This window comes from Cervus elaphus, chromosome 14, assembly GCF_910594005.1.
Source record: "Cervus elaphus chromosome 14, mCerEla1.1, whole genome shotgun sequence".
Taxonomy (NCBI): Eukaryota; Metazoa; Chordata; class Mammalia; order Artiodactyla; family Cervidae; genus Cervus; species Cervus elaphus.
Window position 1 is genome coordinate 65,672,494 of NC_057828.1, and position 23,148 is coordinate 65,695,641.

At 45.0% G+C, this 23,148-nt stretch overlaps 1 protein-coding gene across 2 annotated transcripts in view; it reads left to right on the top strand.

Annotated features, from left to right (window-relative positions):
* The window catches only part of LAMC2 (laminin subunit gamma 2), an 82,083-nt gene that overhangs the window by 51,371 nt on the left and 7,564 nt on the right, over positions 1-23,148 (top strand). For both annotated transcript variants that reach the window (XM_043923720.1, XM_043923721.1), the window contains exons 10-23: positions 1,142-1,360; positions 2,000-2,182; positions 3,047-3,292; positions 5,581-5,726; positions 9,249-9,405; positions 9,705-9,910; positions 12,997-13,076; positions 14,782-14,931; positions 15,452-15,596; positions 16,288-16,437; positions 16,974-17,088; positions 18,504-18,703; positions 20,351-20,509; positions 20,603-20,702. In XM_043923720.1, coding sequence (XP_043779655.1) covers positions 1,142-1,360; positions 2,000-2,182; positions 3,047-3,292; positions 5,581-5,726; positions 9,249-9,405; positions 9,705-9,910; positions 12,997-13,076; positions 14,782-14,931; positions 15,452-15,596; positions 16,288-16,437; positions 16,974-17,088; positions 18,504-18,703; positions 20,351-20,509; positions 20,603-20,702 — 2,256 coding nt within the window. The remainder of the gene's footprint in view (positions 1-1,141; positions 1,361-1,999; positions 2,183-3,046; positions 3,293-5,580; positions 5,727-9,248; positions 9,406-9,704; positions 9,911-12,996; positions 13,077-14,781; positions 14,932-15,451; positions 15,597-16,287; positions 16,438-16,973; positions 17,089-18,503; positions 18,704-20,350; positions 20,510-20,602; positions 20,703-23,148) is intronic.

Consider the following 23,148-nt stretch of genomic DNA (forward strand, 5'->3'; position numbering starts at 1 on the left):
ATTTTGTGACCATTTTGTCCCACGGTGCTAGAAATGCACATTCCCAAGTCAAGTGAGGCCTTTTTTGATAGGCCACAGAAAGTGCCATTACTGGACCAGTTTCTGTTAACAGCAACCAAAAGTCTCTGGACCACCTGTCTTACTAGTCTGTTACGGTCCTCAGAATAGTTCCCTTTTGTTCCTTCTTCCCATATTATGACAATCACTGTTGTTATTACAATTATAATATACAATTATTACAATACATTATTACAATCACTGATCTTGTAAAACTATATATTTGATCAAATTGTTTCTAGTCACCTAATTATCATTCATTTTGTCTGAGGCTCAGTCCCACATTTGGTGGGTTTCCAGGTGGCTCAGTGGTAAAGAATCTGCCTGTCAATGCAGGAGATGTAAGAGATGTGGGTTCAGTCCCTGGGTCGGGAAGATCCCCTGGAGGAGGAAATGGCAACCCACTCCAGTATTCTTGCCTTGAGAATCCCATGGACAGAGGAACCTGGCAGGCTACAGTCCATGAGGTCGCAAAGAGTCGGACACAACATGAGCATGCATGCATACATGTGCAGGGAACTTTAATCTTGTAAAATAGGCAGCATATAATATAACTAGTAGCATTAATGAGGTCATAAACAAGTATTTAAACTAAGAACTTCCATTAGGTGTGGCCCAATCTCTCCAGGTCGTCTGACTAGTCTGTTCTGCACCAATTGCTCTCTTTAAGGGAAATGATATACTGGCATTGACATAAAGTTCACCAGAGATGTCTGCACATACAAGGCAAGTAAGCAGGAGGTCACTGTGACCCCTTACCAGGACTGACAAAGTAATGTTATGTCTAAGGAGTTACATGGCTGGTGCCAGAAGGAGAAAAATTGATCTTTGTGGTTAAGCAGGTATTTCTGCCACATGGGAGGTCTGCTTAACACATAAGGCAGATGCACAATGTTACATCTACTTAGAGGGGAAGAAGGAGGCCAAAGGGCGAGAGAAAGTTTTATGTCTAAATTTTCCTTGTCATGCCTTAAAATGTGAATTTCTTTTCATTGAGGAGTTAAGAAAAAATCCAATATGAGGCCTGACTTTAGATCCTTGGACCTTACCACTTGTTGCTTCCCACCTGTTGTCTCTCTTGCAGGTACTGGGTACCTCGACAATGTGACCTTGATCTCAGCCCGCCCCATCTCGGGAGCCCCAGCACCCTGGGTTGAACAATGTGTATGTCCTGTTGGGTACAAGGGACAGTTCTGCCAGGAATGTGCTTCTGGCTACAAAAGAGATTCAGCCAGACTGGGACCTTTTGGCACCTGTATTCCTTGTAACTGCCAAGGGGGAGGGGCCTGTGATCCAGACACAGGTGAGTGAAATGACACCTGAACCAGGCGGTTCGGGGTGCAGCCAGGTGACCGGGGTCTCCCGTGGAAGAGAGAGCCGTGCAGGAAAGGCGGTGCCTGAACTCATTTCAGAGATGGGAAAGGATTAAGGAGAGCAGGGCTGGAGTCGAGGGAAGATGGACACGGCGCTTTATTACATTCAATCCTTTTCATGATGGAAATGCCACAAGGTTGTGAGAAAGGTGCTAGGTTACAGGAAATGGCTGTCACGGTTCAATGCTGGGTGGGGGAGCTGGTGTCAAATTGCAAGAATTGTTTGGGGAGATCAAAGGCAGTGTCAGGACCTGAATGAATGTGCCAACAAGTGGTGTAGTCAAGCCGTGGGGAAGAGGGGAGCCGTGTTAAGTTATGGACGGTGGTAAAAGGAGTGTGGGTCTGCTTAGCCTAAGAGAGGGAGGGTGAGATTCAGGGTCGTGGCCATGTTTAGAGTTGGTAGGAGGGCAGAGGGGAGGGCCAGCGATCAGGCACTCTGGGGAAAGCTGCAGAAAGGGAGGGTTTGAATAACTAAGCTCTGCCTCCCACGTGTCGTCCTCTGTATTAAAGGAAGTGGATAGTTTTACCTGCTCATTTCTCTGCCCCTCCATTCTCCCTCTTCCTCCCAGGAGACTGTTATTCAGGGGATGAGAACCCTGACATCGAGTGTGCGGACTGCCCCATCGGTTTCTACAATGACCCACACGACCCCCGCAGCTGCAAGCCCTGTCCCTGTCGCAATGGGTTCAGCTGTTCTGTGATGCCCGAGACAGAGGAGGTGGTGTGCAATAACTGTCCCCATGGCGTCACTGGTGAGGCCAGCTGCCCGCCCTGTCCTCCTGCCACGCGTCTGTCCAATCCAAGGGATTTCGAGGGACTTCTCATGACTCAGGGTTATTCTCAATGGGCTCATTTTTAAAGATAAGGAGAGATGGATGCCCAAGAGCTGAAGTGGATTGAAGAAGGGCAGGGTGTAGAGTTATGGGAGGACACATCTAACGCTGTTTTAAGAGGTTTGTAATTAGGATGTGAAGTTGTCAGATGAAATATAGAGTTTAACTAAGTTTTTAAAAATGAACCCCAAGGAGGGACTTCCCCGGTGGCCCAGTTGTCAAGACTTCAGGTACCAATGGGGTAAAGATGGGGAGGGGTGGGGGTGAGATGTGGGGTTGCAGGATGGGTGCAGGTTTGATCTCTGGTTGGGGATCTAAGATCCCACATGCTGCATGGCCAAAAAACCCAAACAGAAACAACATTGTAACAAATTCAATATAGATTTTTAAAATGGTCCTCATCAAAAACAAGCAAAAAAATTGAACCAAGATAAAGAAGGGAAACTTAGTAATGTTATACATGTCACAACTCTCTGCTGGTCAGTCTCAGAGAAGAGCTTATCTTGAGCTGCAGTCTTGGTGGTTTGGTGCTCCATCTGACTTTTCCCTAGCCAGCTTGTTAACTGGCAGGAAGGCCCCTGGTGGTACTTGTGTTCTAGAATCTGTGACCACCGTGGCGTGGAAGAGTCAGCCTCTTGCTGTGGGTTCCTGCTCCTGAGCCTGCTGTTCTGGGGTCCCAGATGGGGGAAGCTCTTCTAGAGGGTGACATAATCTCAGCCTCTGCCTCTGGTTTTGCTGCTAATCGATGATCACGTGGGCAGCTTGACTCTTGGTTCCTTCCAGGCGCCCGCTGCGAGCTCTGTGCTGATGGCTACTTTGGGGATCCCTTTGGGGAACATGGTCCAGTGAGACCTTGTCAGTCCTGTCAGTGCAGCAACAACGTGGACCCCAGTGCCCCCGGGAACTGCGACCGCCTGACAGGCAGGTGTCTGAAGTGCCTTCACAACACGACCGGTGCCCACTGCGACCAGTGCAAAGCTGGCTACTACGGGGACCCCTTAGCTGCCAACCCAGCGGACAAATGTCGAGGTAGGACTGCACCCCTAGGCAGACTGGCCAGGCTATGTGTGTGTGTGTGTGTGTGCATGTACACGTGTGAGAACATATAAATGGGCAAGGCTGACAGCAGGTAATACTGTGATGCTCCTTTGGCTTCTCTGACCTGCCTGGACCTTTCACTGACCAGAAGTCTTAAGACCAATTTCCCCTGCAGCAGGGCTCTGACAGTCAGAGCCAGAGGATGTCGAAAGGGTTAAGGCTGAGTGGGAGAAGTGAAAAGGGTCAGGTTTACATTCCAAAGTGGAAGAGGAGATAAAATGGGGCTGCCTCCTATGCGTAGTCCCCAGGCTGGTAGGCAGGCAAGTGGCTGCCAGACCCGTAAGAGGAAGGTAATAAATGACTTGAGATGAAGCTTGGATACACTGAAGTGGGAGGGGAGTGGGCAGTAAAGTAGTTGGAGAGACCCTCTCAGGAAGTCTGTGTGATTGATGTATAGAAAGGTGACAGTCCACACGTCTACTCAGGAGGTCGGGCTTCAAAGCAGTAGCTCTCGTGGAGCATTCCTGGGCGCTGCTTCAGATCAGATCAAAGCATGAATGTGCAGACCGGGCCTCTTGCTCGGCCCTTCTTTCAAGCCATTGCACATGTTCTGTTCTAGAGGCAAATTCAGTTCAAGGGAGCTGGCCTGCCACTTAGACTCACCCCTTAGTCACCAAGGTCCCAGACCAGCCTGGTGCCCAGAACGCAGGAGCTTGCTTATTTTAAGGTCCAGAGTGGCTCTGGGGACCCAGATTGGAGGTTCCCCAGGAGGTCTGCAGGGCGCCCAGAGCCCCTCATTCACAACAGAGTGCCCAGCCCTGGAAATGCTTGAGGCTCTGTGCAACTTAAGGCTTCTACCCAGGGGCACAAATTCCACCTGCCCTGACCCCAGCTTGTGGGTTAGCTGTGATGTTCTATGATAGGAAGCATTCACATGACATCAGCAGTATGAGTTTAAGTCCAGTTTTTTAGCATACCTCTTGTATTATTCTGATCTTGCCAATTAATTTCTCTGTCTCAGTTTCCTCATATGGACGATTAATATTTTACTCAAAGTGGTTGCAAAGATAAAATAGCATATGACAAAGCACACTGTAAACTATATAATTCCATCTGAAAAGAAAAGTGAAATTGTTAGTTGCTCAGTCATGTTCAACTCTTTGCGATTCCATATACTGTAGCCCACTAGGCTCCTCTGTCCATGGGATTCTCCAGGCAAGAATACTGGATGGGTTGCCATTTCCTTCTCTGGGGATCTTCCCAACCCAGGGATTGAACCCAGGTCTCCTGCATCGCAGGCAGATTCTTTACTGTCTGAGCCACCAGGGAAGCCCAAATCTATAAATAGATTAATTTATAGATTTTGCTATTATTGCTATTAATGTTATTGCTATTAATAGAGCTTTCACTGCCTTTAGACAGTACAATTTTTTCACTGAACTGTCTTATCAAGCTCTTAACCATTTATGCAGTGTGGAGCTAGATACTGAGGTTATAATAATGAATAAGTCAGCCCAGCTCACAAAGAGCTCATAGGTTAAAAAGGAAGACACATAAATATGGAAGCAAATCATAACATATGCTCAGACGTTATTCCAAGTGTTTTGTGATCACTAAAGTTGGAGTACCCAAAGAATCACTCCATTTGAGCAGTGTCTCACCCACTGTTATATCCTCAGCTCCTAGAACAGAACATGACACATAGTGCTACTGAATCAGTTTGACTGAGTAAAGGTTCTGCTTTATTGCATTTCCTACGTCAAAGGCAGCAGAGCAGAAGGAAAATAGCACTGGCTCTTTCCAAGTTCTCATTCTTGCCATCTTCTTGTTGTATGTCCTAGGACAGATTACTCAACCTCTCTGAGCCCGTATTTCTCATCTGTAATATATAGAGAGATGTCTACATCTGGCATATTATAGGCCCAGAAGAAATGTTACTCTGTCTGTGAGCAAACCCAGAGTGTCTGCAGAATATCCAAGAGACTTACAATTTAATGGGGGGAAGTAAATCAGTGTCTCTAGAAAGGATGGGCTGTTGAAGTGTCTCTTCATCCACACACACACACCAAACAAACCTGCCAGATGATTCCCAAGACCTCTCTGTGTTGGGAATGTGCTTGGAGATATAGCCAAGAAACGAATCCAACACAACATGAATCAACAAGGGCAAAGAAGGGTTCTTTGCTCTGGGTAACTGGATCTTCCTTTTATCTTTGCTATACCTCCAGGTTCCAGAATTAGTTTGACATGAAAGCTTCCTGTTTGTCTTTTGTCTCTAGCTTGCAACTGCAACCCAACGGGCTCGGAGCCCGTGGAGTGTAGAAGCGATGGCAGCTGTGTTTGCAAGCCAGGATTTGACGGCCTCAACTGTGACCATGCGGCATTAACCAACTGTCCCGCTTGCTATAATCAAGTGAAGAGCCAGGTGTGCATGCTAGCCAGCCCTCACCTTCACAAGTAAAATCCTGAAGTATCTTTTGGGTGGTCCTGTCACAAACCCAGGCTCCTCCTAGTCTCCTGAGGACAGGAGTGAGGATTACTATTTCTCTCTTGAAAAATTGTTATGTTAAAAAGTTTCCCTGTAGTAGTAATAATACTTCAAAGTTATGTTCTTATATTTACCAGTTTTGAGAAATGTGTTATTTTTCAAAAGTCACATGGGGGAACTGAAAATGCCACCCATGTCCACTGAATCTGAATTCAGTGCTCTATTATAATATGCCACTTTCCAGATGGATTTTTTCCAAGAAATGTCCTTATGAAACAACCAAAGGAAACCTAAACATGTAAAAGAGATGTCATGGATCACTGCCTTGTCATGGCAAAGGGGTTCGTATAACTCAATGAAGTTATGGCCATGTTGTGCAGGGACACCCAAGACAGGCTACAGTGAAGAATTCTGACAAAACGTGGTCCACTGAAAGAGGGAATGGCGAATCTCTCCAGTATTCTTGCCTTGAGAACCCCATAAACAGTATGAAAAAGCAAAAAGATACGACACCAGGAGATAAGCCCCCCAGGTTGGAAGATGTCCAATATGCTACTGGGGAAGAGCAGAGAAATAGCTCCAGAAAGAATGAAGTGGCTGGGCCAAAGTGGAAATAGTGCTCAGTTGTGGATGTGTCTGGTGGTGAAAGTAAAGCCTGATGCTGTAAAGAACAATATTGCATAGGAACCTGGAATGTTAGGCCCGTGAATCAAGATAAATTGGATGTGGTCAAGCAGGAGATGGCAAGAGTGAACATTGAAATTTTAGGAATCAGTGAATGAAAATGGACAGGAATGGGTGAATTTAATTCAGATGACCATTGTATCTACAATGGTCTGTGCAAGAATCCCTTAGAAGAAATGGAGTAGCCCTCATAGTCAACAAAAGAGTCTGAGATGTAGTACCTGAGTGCAATCTCAAAAATGGCAGAATAATCTCAGTTTGTTTCCAAGGCAAACCATTCAACATCACAGTAATCCGAGTCTATGCCCTGACCACTGATGCTGAAGTTGACTGGTTCTGTGAAGACTTACAGGACCTTCTAGAACTAACACCAAAAAAAGGATGTCATTTTCATCATAGGGGACTGGAGTGCAAAAGTAGGAAGTCAAGAGATACCTGGAGTAACAGGCAAGTTTGGCCTTTGAGAACAAAATGGAGCAGGGCAGATGCTAACAGAGTTTTGCCAAGAGAACACACTGGTCACAATAAACACTCTCTTCCAACAACACAAGAGATGACTCTACATATGGACATCACCAGATTGTCAATATTAAAATCAAATTGATTGTATTCTTTGCAGCTGAAGATGGAGAAGCTCTATACAATCAGCAAAAACTGGGGAGCTGACTGTGGCTCAGATCATGAACTCCTTATTACCAAATTCAGACTTAAATTGAAGAAAGTAGGGAAAACCATTAGGCCATTCAGGTATGACCTAAATCAAATCCCTGATGATTATACAGTGGTGGTGACAAATAGATTCCAGAAATTAGATCTGATATTGTGTCTAAAGAACTATGGACGGAGGTTCATAACCTTGTACAGGAGGCACTGACCAAAACCATCCCCAAGAAAAAGAAATGCAAGACGGCAAAGTGATTATTTGAGGAGGCTTTACAAATAGCTGAGGAAAGAGAAGCAAAAGGCAAGGGAGAAAGGGAAAGATATACCCAACTGAATGCAGAGCTCCAGAGACTAGCAAGGCGAGATAAGAAAGGCTTCTCAAGTGAACAATGCAAAGAAACAGAGGAAGACAATAAAATGGGGAAGTCTAGAGATCTCTTCAAGAAAATTGGAGACATCAAGGGAACATTTCATGCAAGGATGGGCACAATAAAAGATAGAGATGGTAAGGACCTAACAGAAGCAGAAGAGATTAAGAAGAGGTGGCAAGAATACACAGAAGAACTATACAAAAAGGAAAAAAAAAATGGTCTTACTGACCCAAATAACCATGATGGTATAGTCACTCACCTAGAGCCAGACATCCTGGAATGTGAAGTCAAGTGGGCCTTAGGAAGCATTACTAACAACAAAATTTCACTTCAAGGCAAATAGAAGGAGAAAAAGTGGAAACAGTGACAGATTTTATTTTCCTAGGCTCCAAAATCACTGTGGATAGAGACTGCAGCCATGAAATTAAAAGATGCTTACTTCTTGGAAAGAAAGCTATGACAAACCTAGACAGCATATTTAAAAAGCAGAGACATCATTTTGCCAACAAAGGTCCATATAGTTGAAGCTATGGTTTTTCCAGTAGTCATGTACAGATGTTGAGAGTTGGACCGTTAAGAAGGTTGAGAGCCAAAGAATTGGTGATTTCAAATTGTGGTGCTTGAGAAGACTCTTAAGCAGCTTGGACAGTGAGGAGTTCAAACCAGTCAATCCTAAAGGAAATCAATCCTGAATATTCATCGGAAGGACTGATACTGAAGCTGAAGTTCCAATACTATGGCCACGTGATGTGTAGAGCTGACTCATTGGAAAACACCCTGATTCTGGGAAAGATAGAGGGCAGGTGGAGAACGGGGTGACAGGATGAGATGGTTGGGTGGCATCAGCAACTCAATGGACATGAGTTTGAGCAAATTTCAGGATATAGTGAAGGACAGGAAAGCCTGGCGTGATGCAGTCTATGGGGTCGCAGAAGGTTGGACACGATTTAGCAACAAAACAACAACAGCATAAAAGATATGAGGAATCTAAAGGTGTCAGGGCTGTCCAAACAGGAATGGCCTCCAGAAATTTCTCATTCAAATTCCAGAGAAGAATGAAATTGATGTTGTTAATTATAAATTATTATTTTTTACTGAAGTGAAGGGTGGGGGAGGAAAGGGTCCAAACAGAGCCCAAATGTAGAACAAACTCAACTTGTTTTTTTAAATTTATCTATTTAACTGGCCTCTATAGCACTTCCTCTATTCCCGGCACTATTCTACAAATACTAACTCATTTAGTCCAAATAATAAGTCTGTGCGATATTATTATCCTCATCCTATGGATAAAGAAAGTGACTTGCCTAAGGTCACATAGCTAGTGAGTAGTGGAACCAGGATCCAGACTCAGAAAGTCTAGGCTCTAGAGTCTGAATTTTACCATGTCATGCCAAGCATTTCTGGACTTGTAGCCATTAACCCCTGGACGCATGCATGGTCTCAGTCGCTTCAGCCGTGTCTGACTCTTTGTAACCCTGTGGACTGTAGCCTACCAGGCTTCTCTGTCCATGGGATTCTCCAGGCAAGAACACTGGAGTGGCAACCAGTATTTCCATGCCCTTCTCCAAGGGATCTTCCCGACTCAGGGATCAAACCGGTGTCTCTTTTGTCTCCTGCATTGGCGGGTGGGTTCTTTACCACTAGTTCCACCTGGGAAGCCTTAGCCCCTGGATACCTGCCATATAATATTCCACCATGAACTCCATCCTCTGTTCTAATCCTCTTTCCTTCGTGGTTTCAGATGGATCAGTTTATGCAGCAACTTGAGAGCCTGGAGACCCTGATTTCGAAGGCTCAGGCTGGCGGAGGAGCAGTACCCGACGCAGAGCTGGAGGGCAGGATGCAGCAGGCTGAACAGGCCCTTCGGGACCTTCTGAGAGAAGCCCAGATTTCAGAAGGTGATGGAGGCCCGTTTCACACAGGAGAGAATTCAGAGGCTTAGAAAGCAGTCCCCTGGGTCATAGAATCTTTGGGGGTAACAGTTCAGCAGATGTCTCTACCTCACCCTTGCAGAGGTGGCAGAACTGTCTGTGAAGTTCTCCTGAGATTTGAAATGATGGAGATGAAAGAGCATGCATTCACATACTGGGCTATTACTGTTTTGCTGAAAGCCAGTCAAAGTCACTTTTTCAGCCCTCTGTTTTTGATGACTTGACCCCCCAACGTGCTCATCCTCCCTTTCCTTGTTGGTATTCAGGTGCTATTAGATCCCTCAACCTCCAGTTGGCCAAGGCCAGGAGCCAAGAGAATAGCTACAGGACCCGCCTGGATGACCTCAAGATGACCGTGGAGAGACTTCGGACCCTGGGCAGCCAGCATCAGGACCGAGTTCAGGATACTCGCAGGCTCATCACGCAGATGCGCCTGAGCCTGGAGGAGAGCGAGGCTGCCCTGCAGAACACTGTAGGTGGTTCTGGGTTAGGGGGTGAGAGTCCCTGCTGAGCTGGGGGACCCACGGTGTGTGTCACGGGCTCACTTTGTCTCTCGGGTTTTCTGGTCTCTCTGGTAGTCAGTAGGACTTCTCTTCCTTGCAGTGGTCACAACTTTCTTTGGCTTCTTGCCAGTTCCCATTTTATGCTTTATGGCTTCCTAGGTGGCTCAGTGGTGAAGAATCCACCTGCCAAGCAGGAGATGTGGGTTCGATCCCTGGGTCAGGAAGATCCCCTGGAGGAGGAGATGACAACCCACTCCCGTATTCTTGCCTGGGAAATCCTATGGACAAAGGAGCCCAGCGGGCTGCAGTCCATGAGGTCACAAAAGAGTCGGACACGACTTAGTGACAGCCTTTCTCTTTCACCAGTTCATTTCTTGCTACCTGTAGCACAGTCTTCTCCCTTCTCTCTGCCTGTCTTTTAGCTTGTTAGCTCTTGGAGGGCAGGATTCAATTTTGTTCATCTTTACTTTCTCAGCCCATAACACCAAGTGTGGCTCTGACAAATGTTTGCTATATGAAAGAATGAATGAACAAAATGAAGAGGGAAGGAAAGAATTAGGAGGGAAGGAAGGAGACCAATAAAAACATCGTGATGAAAATAGGGAAAAAAATTGTTACAGTATGATTTTCCTAATGATGTTGCTTGTGGTGTGATAGGAGGAGGAGATCTGAATGAACATTCTTGTCTTTCTGAATAAAGGAGGCAATGGTGACAATATTGTAAGATGCGAAGTGGATAAAGAAAGCTGGAAGATAAATCAAATATAAACCTGGGAAAATGAAGGATTTAAAAATAGTGTGTATTGATTGTCCTTTTGTAGAATATTCAGAAAATAAATGTCCTCTCTGATCTCACTGCTATGAAATAACTACCGTTAAAACTTGGCCTATGTTCTGCTGGACTTTAAATATATATGAAGATATAAACATGCATATATTTTAAAATCCATTTATATATACAGACTTTTTTTGAACTTGGATTTCTATTTGATTCAAGTCTCTACTTTTTTTTTTTTTTTACATAATGACCATGGTAAACCAGGGACTCTTGATGTGTCAGGACGGAGAATTCTGTGTGACTGGAGGCCTTACAAATAGCTGTGAAAATAAGGGAAGCGAAAAGCAAAGGAGAAAAGAAAAGATATTCCCATTTGAATGCAGAGTTCCAAAGAATAGCAAGGAGAGATAAGAAAGCCTTCCTCAGCAATCAATGCAAAGAAATAGAGGAAAACAACAGAATGGGAAAGACTAGCGATCTTTTCAAGAAAATTAGAGATACCAAGGGAACATTTCATGCAAAGATGGGCTCACTAAAGGATAGAAATGGTATGGGCCTAACAGAAGCATAAGATATTAAGAAGAGGTGGCAAGAATACACAGAAGAACTGTACAAAAAAGATCTTGATGACCCAGATAATCACGATGGTGTGATCACTCACACTCACCTAGAGCCAGACATCCTGGAATGTGAAGTCAAGTGGGCCTTAGAAAGCATCACTACGAACAAAGCTAGTGGAAGTGATGGAATTCCAGTTGAGCTGTTTCAAATCCTAAAAGATGATGCTGTGAAAGTGCTGCACTCAATATGCCAGCAAATTTGGAAAACTCAGCAGTGGCCACAGGACTGGAAAAGGTCAGTTTTCATTTCAATCCCAAAGAAAGGCAATCCCAAAGAATGCTCAAACTACTGCACAATTGCACTTATCTCACACGTCAGTAAAGTAATGCTCAAAATTCTCCAAGCCAGTCTTCAGCAATATGTGAACCATGAACTTCCAGATGTTCAAGCTGGTTTTCAAAAAGGCAGAGGAACCAGAGATCAAATTACCAACATTCGCTGGATCATCAAAAAAGCATGAGAGTTCCAGAAAAACATCTATTTCTGCTTTATTGACTATGCCAAAGCCTTTGACTGTGTGGATCACAATAAACTGTGGAAAATTCTGAAAGAGATGGGAATACCAGACCACCTGACCTGTCTCTTGAGAAATTTATATGCAGGTCAGGAAGCAACAGTTAGAACTGGACATGGAACAACAGACTGACAAATAGAAAAAGGAGTATGTCAAGGCTGTATATTGTCACCCTGCTTATTTAACTTATATGCAGAGTACATCATAAGAAATGCTGGGCTGGAAGAAGCACAAGCTGGAATCAAGATTGCCAGGAGAAATATCAATAACCTCAGTTATGCAGATGATACCACCCTTATGGCAGAAAGTGAAGAGGAACTAAAAAGCCTCTTGATGAAAGTGAAAGAGGAGAGTGAAAAAGTTGACTTAAAGCTCAACATTCAGAAAACTAAGATCATGGCATCCAGTCCCATCACTTCATGGCAAGTGGGGAAACAGTGGAAACAGTATCAGACTTTATTTTTGTGGGCTCCAAAATCACTGCAGATGGTGATTGCAGCCATGAAATTAAAAGATGCTTGCTCCTTGGAAGGAAAGTTATGACCAACCTAGACAGCATATTAAAAAGCAGAGACATTACTTTGCCAACAAAGATCCGTCTAGTCACGGCTATGGTTTTTCCAGTGGTCATGTATGGATGTGAGAGTTGGACTGTGAAGAAAGCTGAGTGCCGAAGCATTGATGCTTTTGAACTGTGGTGTTGGAGAAGACTCTTGAGAGTCCCTCGGACAGCAGGGAGATCCAACCAGTCCATCCTAAAGGAGATCAGTCCTGAGTGTTCATTGGAAGGAATGATGCTGAAGCTGAAACTCCAATAGTTTGGCCACCTCATGTGAAGAGTTGACTCATTGGAAAAGACCCTGATGCTGGGAGGGATTGGAGGCAGGAGAAGGGGATGACAGGATGAGATGGCTGGATGGCCTCACCGACTCAATGGACATGAGTTTGGGTAAACTCTAGAAGTTGGTGATGGACAGGGAGGCCTGGGGTGCTGTGATTCATGGGGTCGCAAAGAGTCGGACATGACTGAGCGAGTGAACTGAACTGACTGAATGACAAGAGGTTCAGGCAAGACAGCTGTGAAACCTGCTTAGGCTCCATGGCTCCCAGCAAAGCCTTAACCATTTGTCCTTTTTCCACAGAACATTCCTCCCTCAGAGCACTACACGGGGCCAAATGGCTTTAAAAGTCTAGCTCAGGAGGCCACGAGACTGGCAGACAGGTGAGTAGTACTGGAGGGTGCCCTGCTTCAGACCACCTCTGTGAGGCCAGACTTGAACAACTCTGCTGAGTAGTCAGGACCAGAGCTCCATCCTGATTACCTCCAGGCTCCTTTGCAGCCATCCCCCTGCCCTGAAGCCATTTTTTAACCGTTTGGCTTTCAGTGTATGTAGGTGGCCACTGGGCCAGGTCATTTGGCAGGAGTTGGGGGTGGGGCGTTTCTTTTCCAGATTTCTCTGTGACTCATGGTATGGCTTCGGTGTATGTCAGATGTAATTCCTTGGTCCCAGTGAAATGAATCAGCCCTTGGAAAAGAGTACTTTGCAGCTTTGAGGGACTCCCAGGCTCCCACACCAAGCCTGGGAACAAGTAACAACAAGTTGTTTGCTAGCCTGTGGGGGCCAAGTGTGCAGAGGGAGAGAATTTCCTCCTGCAAACTGGCTGTGCAGGGCCCTGGAAATCACAGGCAGCTCCTTAGTCCTTGCTGATTGCAAATCCTACAGTCAGGATTGATGTTGAAGAGGTTTGCTCCTGGCAGAGGGCTCAGCAAGGTGGCAGGCTTTGCTAATCCTGAATGGAATTTAGTCGGCAGAAGGGGGCTGGCTCGTGTTCTCATAGTGTGAGCTGCCTCCTGGATTTGTTCTCATCAGTTTCTAGAACCAGGAGGACAAAAGCAACTGGGAAACTGTTATCGATGGGCTTTGTCCCCCTTAATGTTGGGCTAAGTTTAAAGATGCAGCAAAAAGTGGAGAGGGAGTTGGATCCTGGATAAAATAAAGCCTAGGGATTTCTCCTGCAGAAAACAGTTTATAAATGCAGTATTTATCACCCTGAGATTTCTCCTGCCCATCTCCATAGTTTCCCCTGATTATGCTATAAATGGAATAGATCATCAAAAAAGTTTAGGACGTGAGACTACTTCTCAGAACACCTTCTGCTTCTTGATAGCACCTCTAATAGAGGAGCTCCATCTCATCTGGGTCATTTCTGTTTGTTTTTTTGAGTCAAAGCAGTTCTCTTACTCCTCTCCCTTTATTTAAATAAAAGGCCTAAAGGACACTCTTTGCATCCTTCCACATCATTTCTTTTTAGAGTCCACATATAAGGGATGTCATATGATATTTCACCTTCTCAGTCTGACTGACTCAGTCAGTATGACAATTTCTAGGTCCATCCATGTTTATGCAAATGACACTATTTCATCCTTTTTAATGGCTGAGTAATATTCCATTGTATACACGCATCGCATCTTCTTTATCCATTCCTCTGTTGATGGGCACATAGGTTGCTTCCGTGTCTTGGCTGTTGTAAATGGTGCTGCAGTGGACACCGGGATGCCTGTGTCCTTTCTCGTCATGTTTTCCTGCAGATATATCCCCAGGAGTGGGATTGTGGGTCATCTGGTAGCTCTATTTGGGAGGAAGGGGTAGTTAGGGATTTGGGGATGGACGTGTACACACTGCTATATTTTAAATGGATAACCAACAAGGACCTATTGTACAGCACGTGGAGCTCTGTTCAGTGTTATGTGGCAGCCTGGATGGGAGGGAAGTTTCAGGGAGAATGGATACACATATATGTACAGCTGAGTCCCTTTGCTGTCCACCTGAAACCATCACAATGCTGTTCATTGGTTACACCCTAATACAAAATAAAAATGTTGTTGTGCCTTTGCTATAAAAACTCATTCTTTTTGATCCTTTCAGCCACTTCGAGTCAGCCAATAACATGGAGCAACTGGTCAGGGAAACTGAAGACTACTCCAACCAAGCCCTGACCTTGGCGCGCAAGGCTGCTGCTGAAGGAGGCAGCAGCGGCAGCCTCCGTGGCTCCGTGGTGCAAGAGCTTGTGGGAAAGTACGTTTCAGCAGGTCCTCACGCAGGCCAATATAATCCGCTCCCTCCCAGGGTACAATGCAAAGGTCTGAGGGGTGCTGTGTTCCTTTCAATGTATCAATAGTAAGAAGGACAGGAGAATGAGCATGTTACTTTGGAGGAAAGCAGATGCCTTTAAGACTGGAAGAAAAATGTCAGTTACTCTAAGTAAAGTTTCAGTTTTGATTTAGAGATTGTGTATTTGTAGATATGGTACCATCTGTGGTGTTTAAAGGATGTGAACACACCCATCTGGTGGCATGGAGTGTATAAGCCTAATATATTCATGTGATTAAGAATTGGGAAACTTGGGTTGAATTTTTCTGACCTAACCTGTGTAAACTCTAATGTCTGTGTTTAAATTGTGGAAAGAGACGCATATCAGACATTTATGCTCATCTGGTTCTTCAGATAATCCTGACGACATATTTTTAACAGAATGAATTTTTGCTTTTATTAAAAAGAGCGAATTTTCAAAGTCTGCTGTCTTCACTCCCTGCAGATTGGAGAAAACTAAGTCTCTGGCCCAGCAGCTGTCAAGGGAGGCCGCTCAAGTTGACACTGAAGCAGATACGTCCTATCAGCATAGTCTCCGCCTCCTCAGTTCAGCAACTCAGCTTCAGGGGGTCAATGATCAGTCCTTCCAGGTAAGAGCATCTAACCTATGCAGTGATGTACAGAAGAAGGGCCATAATGCTTTCTTCTCAGGGGATTCCGTTGAATTGTTCAATCATCCAGTTTTTTCCTCCATATTTACCTTTCTTGCTTTAAATTAGGAAGAGCATTTATCCTCCTCTTATCTTTGTTCTTAAACTCCAATCTTGATCCCTGATCACACCTTGGTTCACATCCTGAGCCTATTTCCTTTAGTGAATACAAGTTTTCTATCTCTTGCCTAGTTTGGGGGACTGTTGAAACCTGTGGGAAATTACTATAGGTAAATTTTGGTATTTACCTTTGGGTCCAACCCATAGTGTATCTTCATGTATACCCACTTGGAAGGCTTTTTTTTTCCCTCAAAAGTTTGTGTTGTTTCTGTCATCAGTTCCTTTAACTATTCCAAATTTATTGGATTAAGATTCAGCTTTCTACTCACAGCAAAAAGCATTCACAGTGATTTTCACACATAGGAAACAATAATAAAAAACGCAGAGCAAACATAAAATTCGTTTGCTAGTTGAGGGGCATGCTGCCTGACTTGCATGAGGAATGTTGCCTATTTCTGTTGGACTTTGGGCCAGGATTGTTGTTTTCAGACAATGATGGCAGGTCTTAGGAAGACTGGTGTGGCATCTGGTGAGCAGAAAGTAAGGCTTTTTCATTTTGGGGGACTCACAGGTAGAAGCGAAGAGGATCAGACAAAAAGCTGACTCTCTCTCAAGCCTGGTGACTAAGCGAATGGATGAGTTCAAGCGTGTGCAGAGCAGTCTGGGAAACTGGGAAGAAGAAACCCAGAAGCTCTTAGAGGATGGGAAGAATGAGAGACAGGTATCCTTTGTTACTTTGTTCCTTCAGCAGACCTGTATTGAATGGCTACCAGTAAGAGGAACCATCAAAAACTCTCAAAAGGTCATGGTATTATTGCTTATGGAGACCTTAATGTGATTACCTCAGTTCCACTCACTGAGTCAGCCCTCCAATGTAAGTATAGGACTGAGATCTCCTGGGCCCAATTTTGATCTAGCTCTGTCTACGAAGACATATGTCTGTACTTCCTAGGTATATATGACATATATCTATGAAGTATATGTCCATACTTCAGGAAGTATCTAGAGTTTAAAATGAAGATTTGCAAAAATGTTCTTGTCCCTGAGTAGAGCTCGAGACTGTCCTCAATGTGGAATCCTACTGGGTCATCAGGTTATAAAGTTTGTGGTCTCAGGTTGTGGAGGGGTTTGCTACAGCACCCCTAGACTCCAGGAATCACAGTTCTCTGTTGTGAGTAGCAGTGTGTCAGAGTGACTATGCTCTGCCCTGGTGTGTGTTACATTTACTCTAATCTTGTTCTGCCTGCCCATTTACAGAAATCAGATCAGCTGCTTTCCCGTGCCAACCTTGCTAAAAGCAGAGCCCAAGAAGCACTAAGTATGGGCAATGCCACTTTTTATGAAGTTGAGAACATCTTAAAGAACCTCAGAGGTGAGTATTTCAGGGTTCAGATCACTTGAGTATTTTAAAGGTATAAATGTGACTTTGGTTTATTTTGAATCTTCATAAATCTCTGTAAGTGGCAGGCATGTTGAGGTATTAATAGACACTCAATAAATATCTTTGTAAAGAAAAACATTTAAAAATATTTAATATAGTAGAAATAGTTCTGCAAACTGAAAGTGTTAATTGCACAGTTGCATATGACTCTTTGTGACCCAATGGACTGTAGCCCGCTAGGCTCCTCTGTCCATGGGATTGTCCAGGCAAGAATACTGGAGTAGGTAGCTATTCCCTTCTCCAGAGGATTTTCCCAACCCAGGGGTCCAACCCAGGTCTCCCACATTGCAGGCAGATTCTTTACCATCTAAGCCACCAGGGAAGCCCGTATTGTACTAAATGTCAAAGGGCTTGAGTTCTGATCTATGCTCAATCGTGTGATTTAGGCTGAGCTGGCTGTGTGACTGTAGGCAAGTCACACAACCTTTCCAGACTCTGATTTTCCCATCTCTAAATGAAGATATTTGAATTAAACTGCCTCGAAGGTCCTGCAGAGATCTGATATCTCACTACCATATAGATAATTTTCTTTTCTCTCCCTTTCTTTCTTTCTTCCTTTCTCTCTCTCTGTCTTTCTTTCTTTGGCCTGGTTGGTTCCAATACAGAGTCAGTGAGGTTGCCTTGTGATAAATGATATAGAAGAAGCTTTGTCATAGCATCTAGATTCCGGGAAATTTGGGTTTGTGCCTTGCAGTGCATGCGTGCTAAGTTGCTTCAGTTGTTTCCACCTCTTTGTGATCCTGTGGACTGTAGCTGATCAGTCTCCTCTGTCCATGGGGTTCTCCAGGCAAGCATGCTAGAGTGGATTGCCATGCCTTCCTCCAGAGGATCTTTCCCACCCATGGATTGAAGCCGACTCTTTTCTGTCTCCTGCACTGGCAGATGGGTTCTTTACCACTAGCGCCACCTGGGAAGCCTTGCAGAGATTTGGTTAAAGTTTCAGGCTTCTTCACTAAAGAACAACAATAAAGACATTTTCAAGTCTTGGGATTTTCTTATTCACAGGAAGTACCTCTCTACCCATTCTATTCAATTGCTAACTACTGCCATTGGCAGCTTAGGGTTTAAGGCTCTGGCTTGAAACTTTGGGCGTCAAAGAATCTACTTGCTTCTGATTCATTTGAAGGTTGATTTTTGCAAAGATGGGGACCCAGGGCAGGCTGATTGTTGATTGTCAGTTCAATACTTTCTCTTGGACAAGAAAGAGTCATGACCATAACTTTCCACTCTCTCATCCCTTGGGTGCTATTAACACTCTGATTTCTCTTAAAGGCCTCAGCCCCTTTCATCTTCAGTTGTAAGTTAATTTTCATCTTCATGGCAATGTTTTCTTATCTTCGTTTCAGAGTTTGATCTGCAGGTTGAAGACAGAAAAGCAGAGGCTGAAGAGGCCATGAAGAGACTCTCTTACATCAGCCAGAAGGTTGTAGACGCCAGCGACAAGACCAGGCGAGCAGAAACAGCCCTGGGGGGTGCTGCTACCGACGCCCAGAGGGCAAAGACTGCAGCCGGGGAGGCCCTGAAGATCGCCGGCAAGATAGAACAGGTAAAGAGAAATCGCAGGTCAGCAGGAGCAGCTTCAAACTTACGGGTCATGTTGAATGAGCGAGAGCGTTGGGCTCATTCTGACCTGTAGGACTCAGCATCCTGTTATGGTCCTTGGTGTTCCCAGATCTACTTGGCTGGCTGTTTAGTTGGTTGGTTCACAAGCCTGTCATTGACTGAGGGCTAGAGCCCCACCCCTGCCATTTTCAGCCCCCCTTTTAGGACAACACCATGAGACGAACCATGCAAGATTGCTTTTTATTTAGACTTCTGTTAGTTTCCTGCTATCAAAATGCAGCACAGACTGGGTGGCTTAAAACAATAGGAATTTATTCTCTCAGAGTTCTGGAGGCTAGAAGTCTGAAATCAAGGTGTCAGCAGAGTGATGCTCCCTCCGAGACTCTGGCTAGAAACCTCCCGTGCCTCTTCCTAGCTTCCAGTGGTGGCTGTCAATCCTTTGTGTTCCTTGGTTTGCAGTGGCTTCTCTCTAGTCCCTGCCTCTGTCATCAGTTGGGGTCCTTCTTCCTGGATTTCTCCAGCTCTTCTTATAAGGATGTTGGTTGGATTTGGGGCCCACTCTCCTCCAGCATGACCTTATCTTAATAAATTACATCTGCAACAACCCTATTTCCAAATTAGGTCACACTCTGAGGTATTAGGAGTTAGAATTTCAACACATCTTTTTTGGGGGGGACACAACTCAACTTTCAGCAACTATCCCAGTGTTTTGATTCAAGATTGTGAAATTCTGGAGTTCTGGGTCTAAGCTCCACTTATTCATTTTTTGCTTTGCTTCCACTCTGTGCCAGCACTGTGCTTGGTGCTGGGGATATGGAGATGGGAAAAACTCAGTCCTTCTCTTCCAGGAGCACTCCGTGTAATGGGAAAGACAGGCTAGTTGCACTCACAGCCCAAATGTTAAGTGCTACAGTAGAAAGAGTGCTTCTCAACTGGAAGAGAGCTTCCTAGTTCTGATTTAAGCGTGACTTTTAGAAATCATAAGCAACTCTAGAAAGCCCAGAGGGAACTTTTGGTATCTAGACTGTGTGGCCTCACTCTTGGACCACTTGAAAACTTCCAAAAATAATCTCAAATCTTAGGTCCCTTGAGGGTAGAGCCCAATTTTCTGTGCCTCTCTTTATATGGCTTCTAGCACAGAGACATCTGTGACTTGATGCCTAATAGTAGCTTGTTGATAAAGATATTAAGATTCACTCATCCTGGTAAAAACAGAATTCAAAGCTGTAGCCCATTCATTCTCTGCACCCCAAACCTCAGGTGTCTTGGGGAACAAAGCCATTCAAAAGATGATGGCAGCAAAGAAATATGACCGAGAAAGAGCTGAGTTTCTCACCCTCTGGGTTTTCCCAGCTGGTTCCTGTTTCACTCAACACTTGTTGAGCTTGACCTGAGAGGGAAGCAGTGTCTCACTGCTGACCATCCTAGTCTCTGGAGACATACCCCCAAATTCATTTGTTTGAGGCAGAGCTTGGGGAAGGGGGTGTCTCCAAGTCTGACTCTCTCATTGTTCATCTCACTTACTCCATCGGAGCCTGGCTGCAGCTGTATTTTTCCTGCGGTCGTCTTTGGGGTGTTTCTGTGCCTCACCCGTCTCTCCTTCCGTCCCTGGCTCCTTTTCTTCTCCCAGGAGATTGGGAGTCTGAACTTGGAGGCCAACGTGACAGCAGATGGAGCCTTGGCCATGGAGAAGGGACTGGCCACTCTCAAGAGTGAGATGAAGAAAGTGGAAGGAGAGCTGGCAAGGAAGGAGCAGGAGTTCGACGTGGATATGGACGCAGTGCAGACAGTGAGTTCCCATGGCTTTCCACGGCAGAGTCCTTTAACCTGGCCAGTGTGGGAACACCCTTTCCAGATGGGCTTGTGTTTATTTTTCCCTCAGGTAATTACAGAAGCCCAGAGAGTTGACAGCAGAGCCAAGAATGCTGGAGTTACGATCCAAGACACACTCAACACATTGGATGGCATCCTACATCTAATAGGTATGTGGAGTATCCACAACCTTCCAACCTGTGTTCCAGGGCTTCTCCCCAGAAGATTAACTAGACTTAGTCCTGATGCGTGGGAATCTCAACTTCCCTTAAGGGTGTCAGGAAATTTGCTTTGTTTCCAGGCTCAGATACCTTAGGCAGATTGCTTTTCATTTGTTGTGTTCTATTTTACCATCTCTAAGGTGGGTTACTGGGCATCTACCTGTTTCCCTTGGAGATGAAAGTCTGTAGGTCAAAGAACTGGGTGTATTTGGGGAAGATATATTGAGGCTGAGAGTGGTTAGTAATGTTCTGCAGATCACACAGTAAATTGTGGAGGTAGGATTCGAACTTCACAGTGAAAGAGAATACTGGATGGCTTGACAGCCCCACTAAGGATTCTGACCTTGATCCTGAGAATCTAGTGGACAGTGTCAAGCAGAGGGATAATGTCAGTGCTGTATATTTTTGAAAGATCACTGGGGCAGCTGGGTGGAGGAGAGTTTTAAAGAGGCTTAAACAAGAGGCAGGATAAGGTCATTTTGGAGACAGTTGTAGTAATTGAGAGGTGAGAGAGCTCTGAGGCAGTAGGAGTGGTGAGGGGGAAGACTCTCCCAGCCTGTGAGGTCAAGAATCACTTGCTGAGGGACTTGCCTGGTGATCCAGTGACTAATGCTCTGTACTCGCAATGCAGGGGCCCCAGGTTCGATCCCTGGTCAGGGAACTAGATCCCATGTGCAGCAACTAAGACCTGGCATAGTCAAATAAATACATAAATATTAAGAAAAAAGAATTACTTGCTGATTCTGCTGTTTGCCCCTCCCCAAACCACAATTGGGACTTCCCAGGTGGCGCTAGTGGTAAAGAACCCACCTGCTGATGCAGGAGACGTAAGATATGGGCTTGATCCCTGGGTCAGGAGGATCCTCTGCAGGAGGGCATGACAACCCACTCCAGTATTCTTGCCTGGAGAATCCCACGGACAGAGGAGCCTGGTGGGATACACAGTGCATAGGGTAGCAAAGAGTTGAACGCTACTGAGCACCCACGCACGCACACACACACACACACAGGCAAACCACAATTACACCTTGTTGTAACTGATTGTGGAAACTTGAACTGCCTGGTAGATGATCCAGAAGAAATGTCAAAGTGGTAGGTCCATGAGACACTGTAGAAATTTTAGGCTAAGATAGATTTGATGGCACCCCATGACAGCAGCTCCAGTTACCTCACAGCATCCCTCCCAAAAGAAAGTTCAGATAAATTAAAATCCTGGATTTGGGTAGAACTGATATCAAACCTACTATGGCCTGTTTTATCGAGCTTAGACCACAACACATATGGAACTAGGGCTTCAGTCAGGGATTCCAGCCATAATTAGGAGAGCCACTTTCAAATCTGGTTTTTCTATGGAGTGTCATCATCACCCCGAGAGACCAGTATTGTCTGCATTGTTTCCCTGATGGGTCCGCTTTGTGATCCAATGAGTCCCAAAGAGTAAAATACCCTCTTAAGGTAAAAAAAAAAAATCCCCAGCTGAGGGTTTAGCAGCTTTGCTTAGTGCTCTGAAAAAGGCAATGAAACTAACAGGGCCTTTAGAGGAAATGGGAGCATGGGAGGGAGGCTGGGTGAGAACTGTCAAGCATTTTCTGTGTGCCAGGCACTATGCCAGATTTTTTTGTGGTGAATGGTTGTATAACATTTGTAAAGGTTCTATGAGGTGGGTTTTAGGGCTTACCTGGTGGCTCAGTGGTAAAGAATCTGTCTGCCAAGCAGGAGATAAGGGAAGATTGCCTGGAGAAGGAAATGGCAACCCACTCCAGTATTCCTGCCCGGAAACTCCGTGGACGGAGGAGCTACATAGTCCATGGGGTTGCACAAGAGTCAGACATGACTAAACAACTAAACAACAACAAATAAGGCAGATTTTATTATTTTATTTCACAGAATAGTGAACAGAAGGTCAAGGAGTTTAATACTGCCCCACAGATCACATAGTAAATGGGGGAGCCAGGATTTCACCTGAGGTCTCCGTGTCTGATGCTCCTGCCATTTGCAAGAAGCTCATGCTGCCTCCCCATGGACATTTTGTCTGCAAACCTGCTTCACTTCTCCTGCATGTCTTAGAACCCTGAATTCTAGAATCCTCCCCTGTCCCCAGGGGAAGGACTGATCTACTGGATCAACATTTGAGTTATTGTGCTGTTTCTACTCTGTCTGGTCTCTTGAGTCTTGGAAAAATTACAGTTTAATTTCTTTAGCTGGGATAAAACTTCTGCAGTCAAATGGATCTGACCTTGAATTGTCCACTCAAACCTATTCAGACCAAACGGGTCTTGCCAGGTGCCCTTAATGCTGACGTGTCAGATCATTTATGAGTAAAGCATACCTGAACAAATGTGACCACATTTCATATTGGAAATAAACTAATGTCTAGCCAGATCCCCACTGTTCC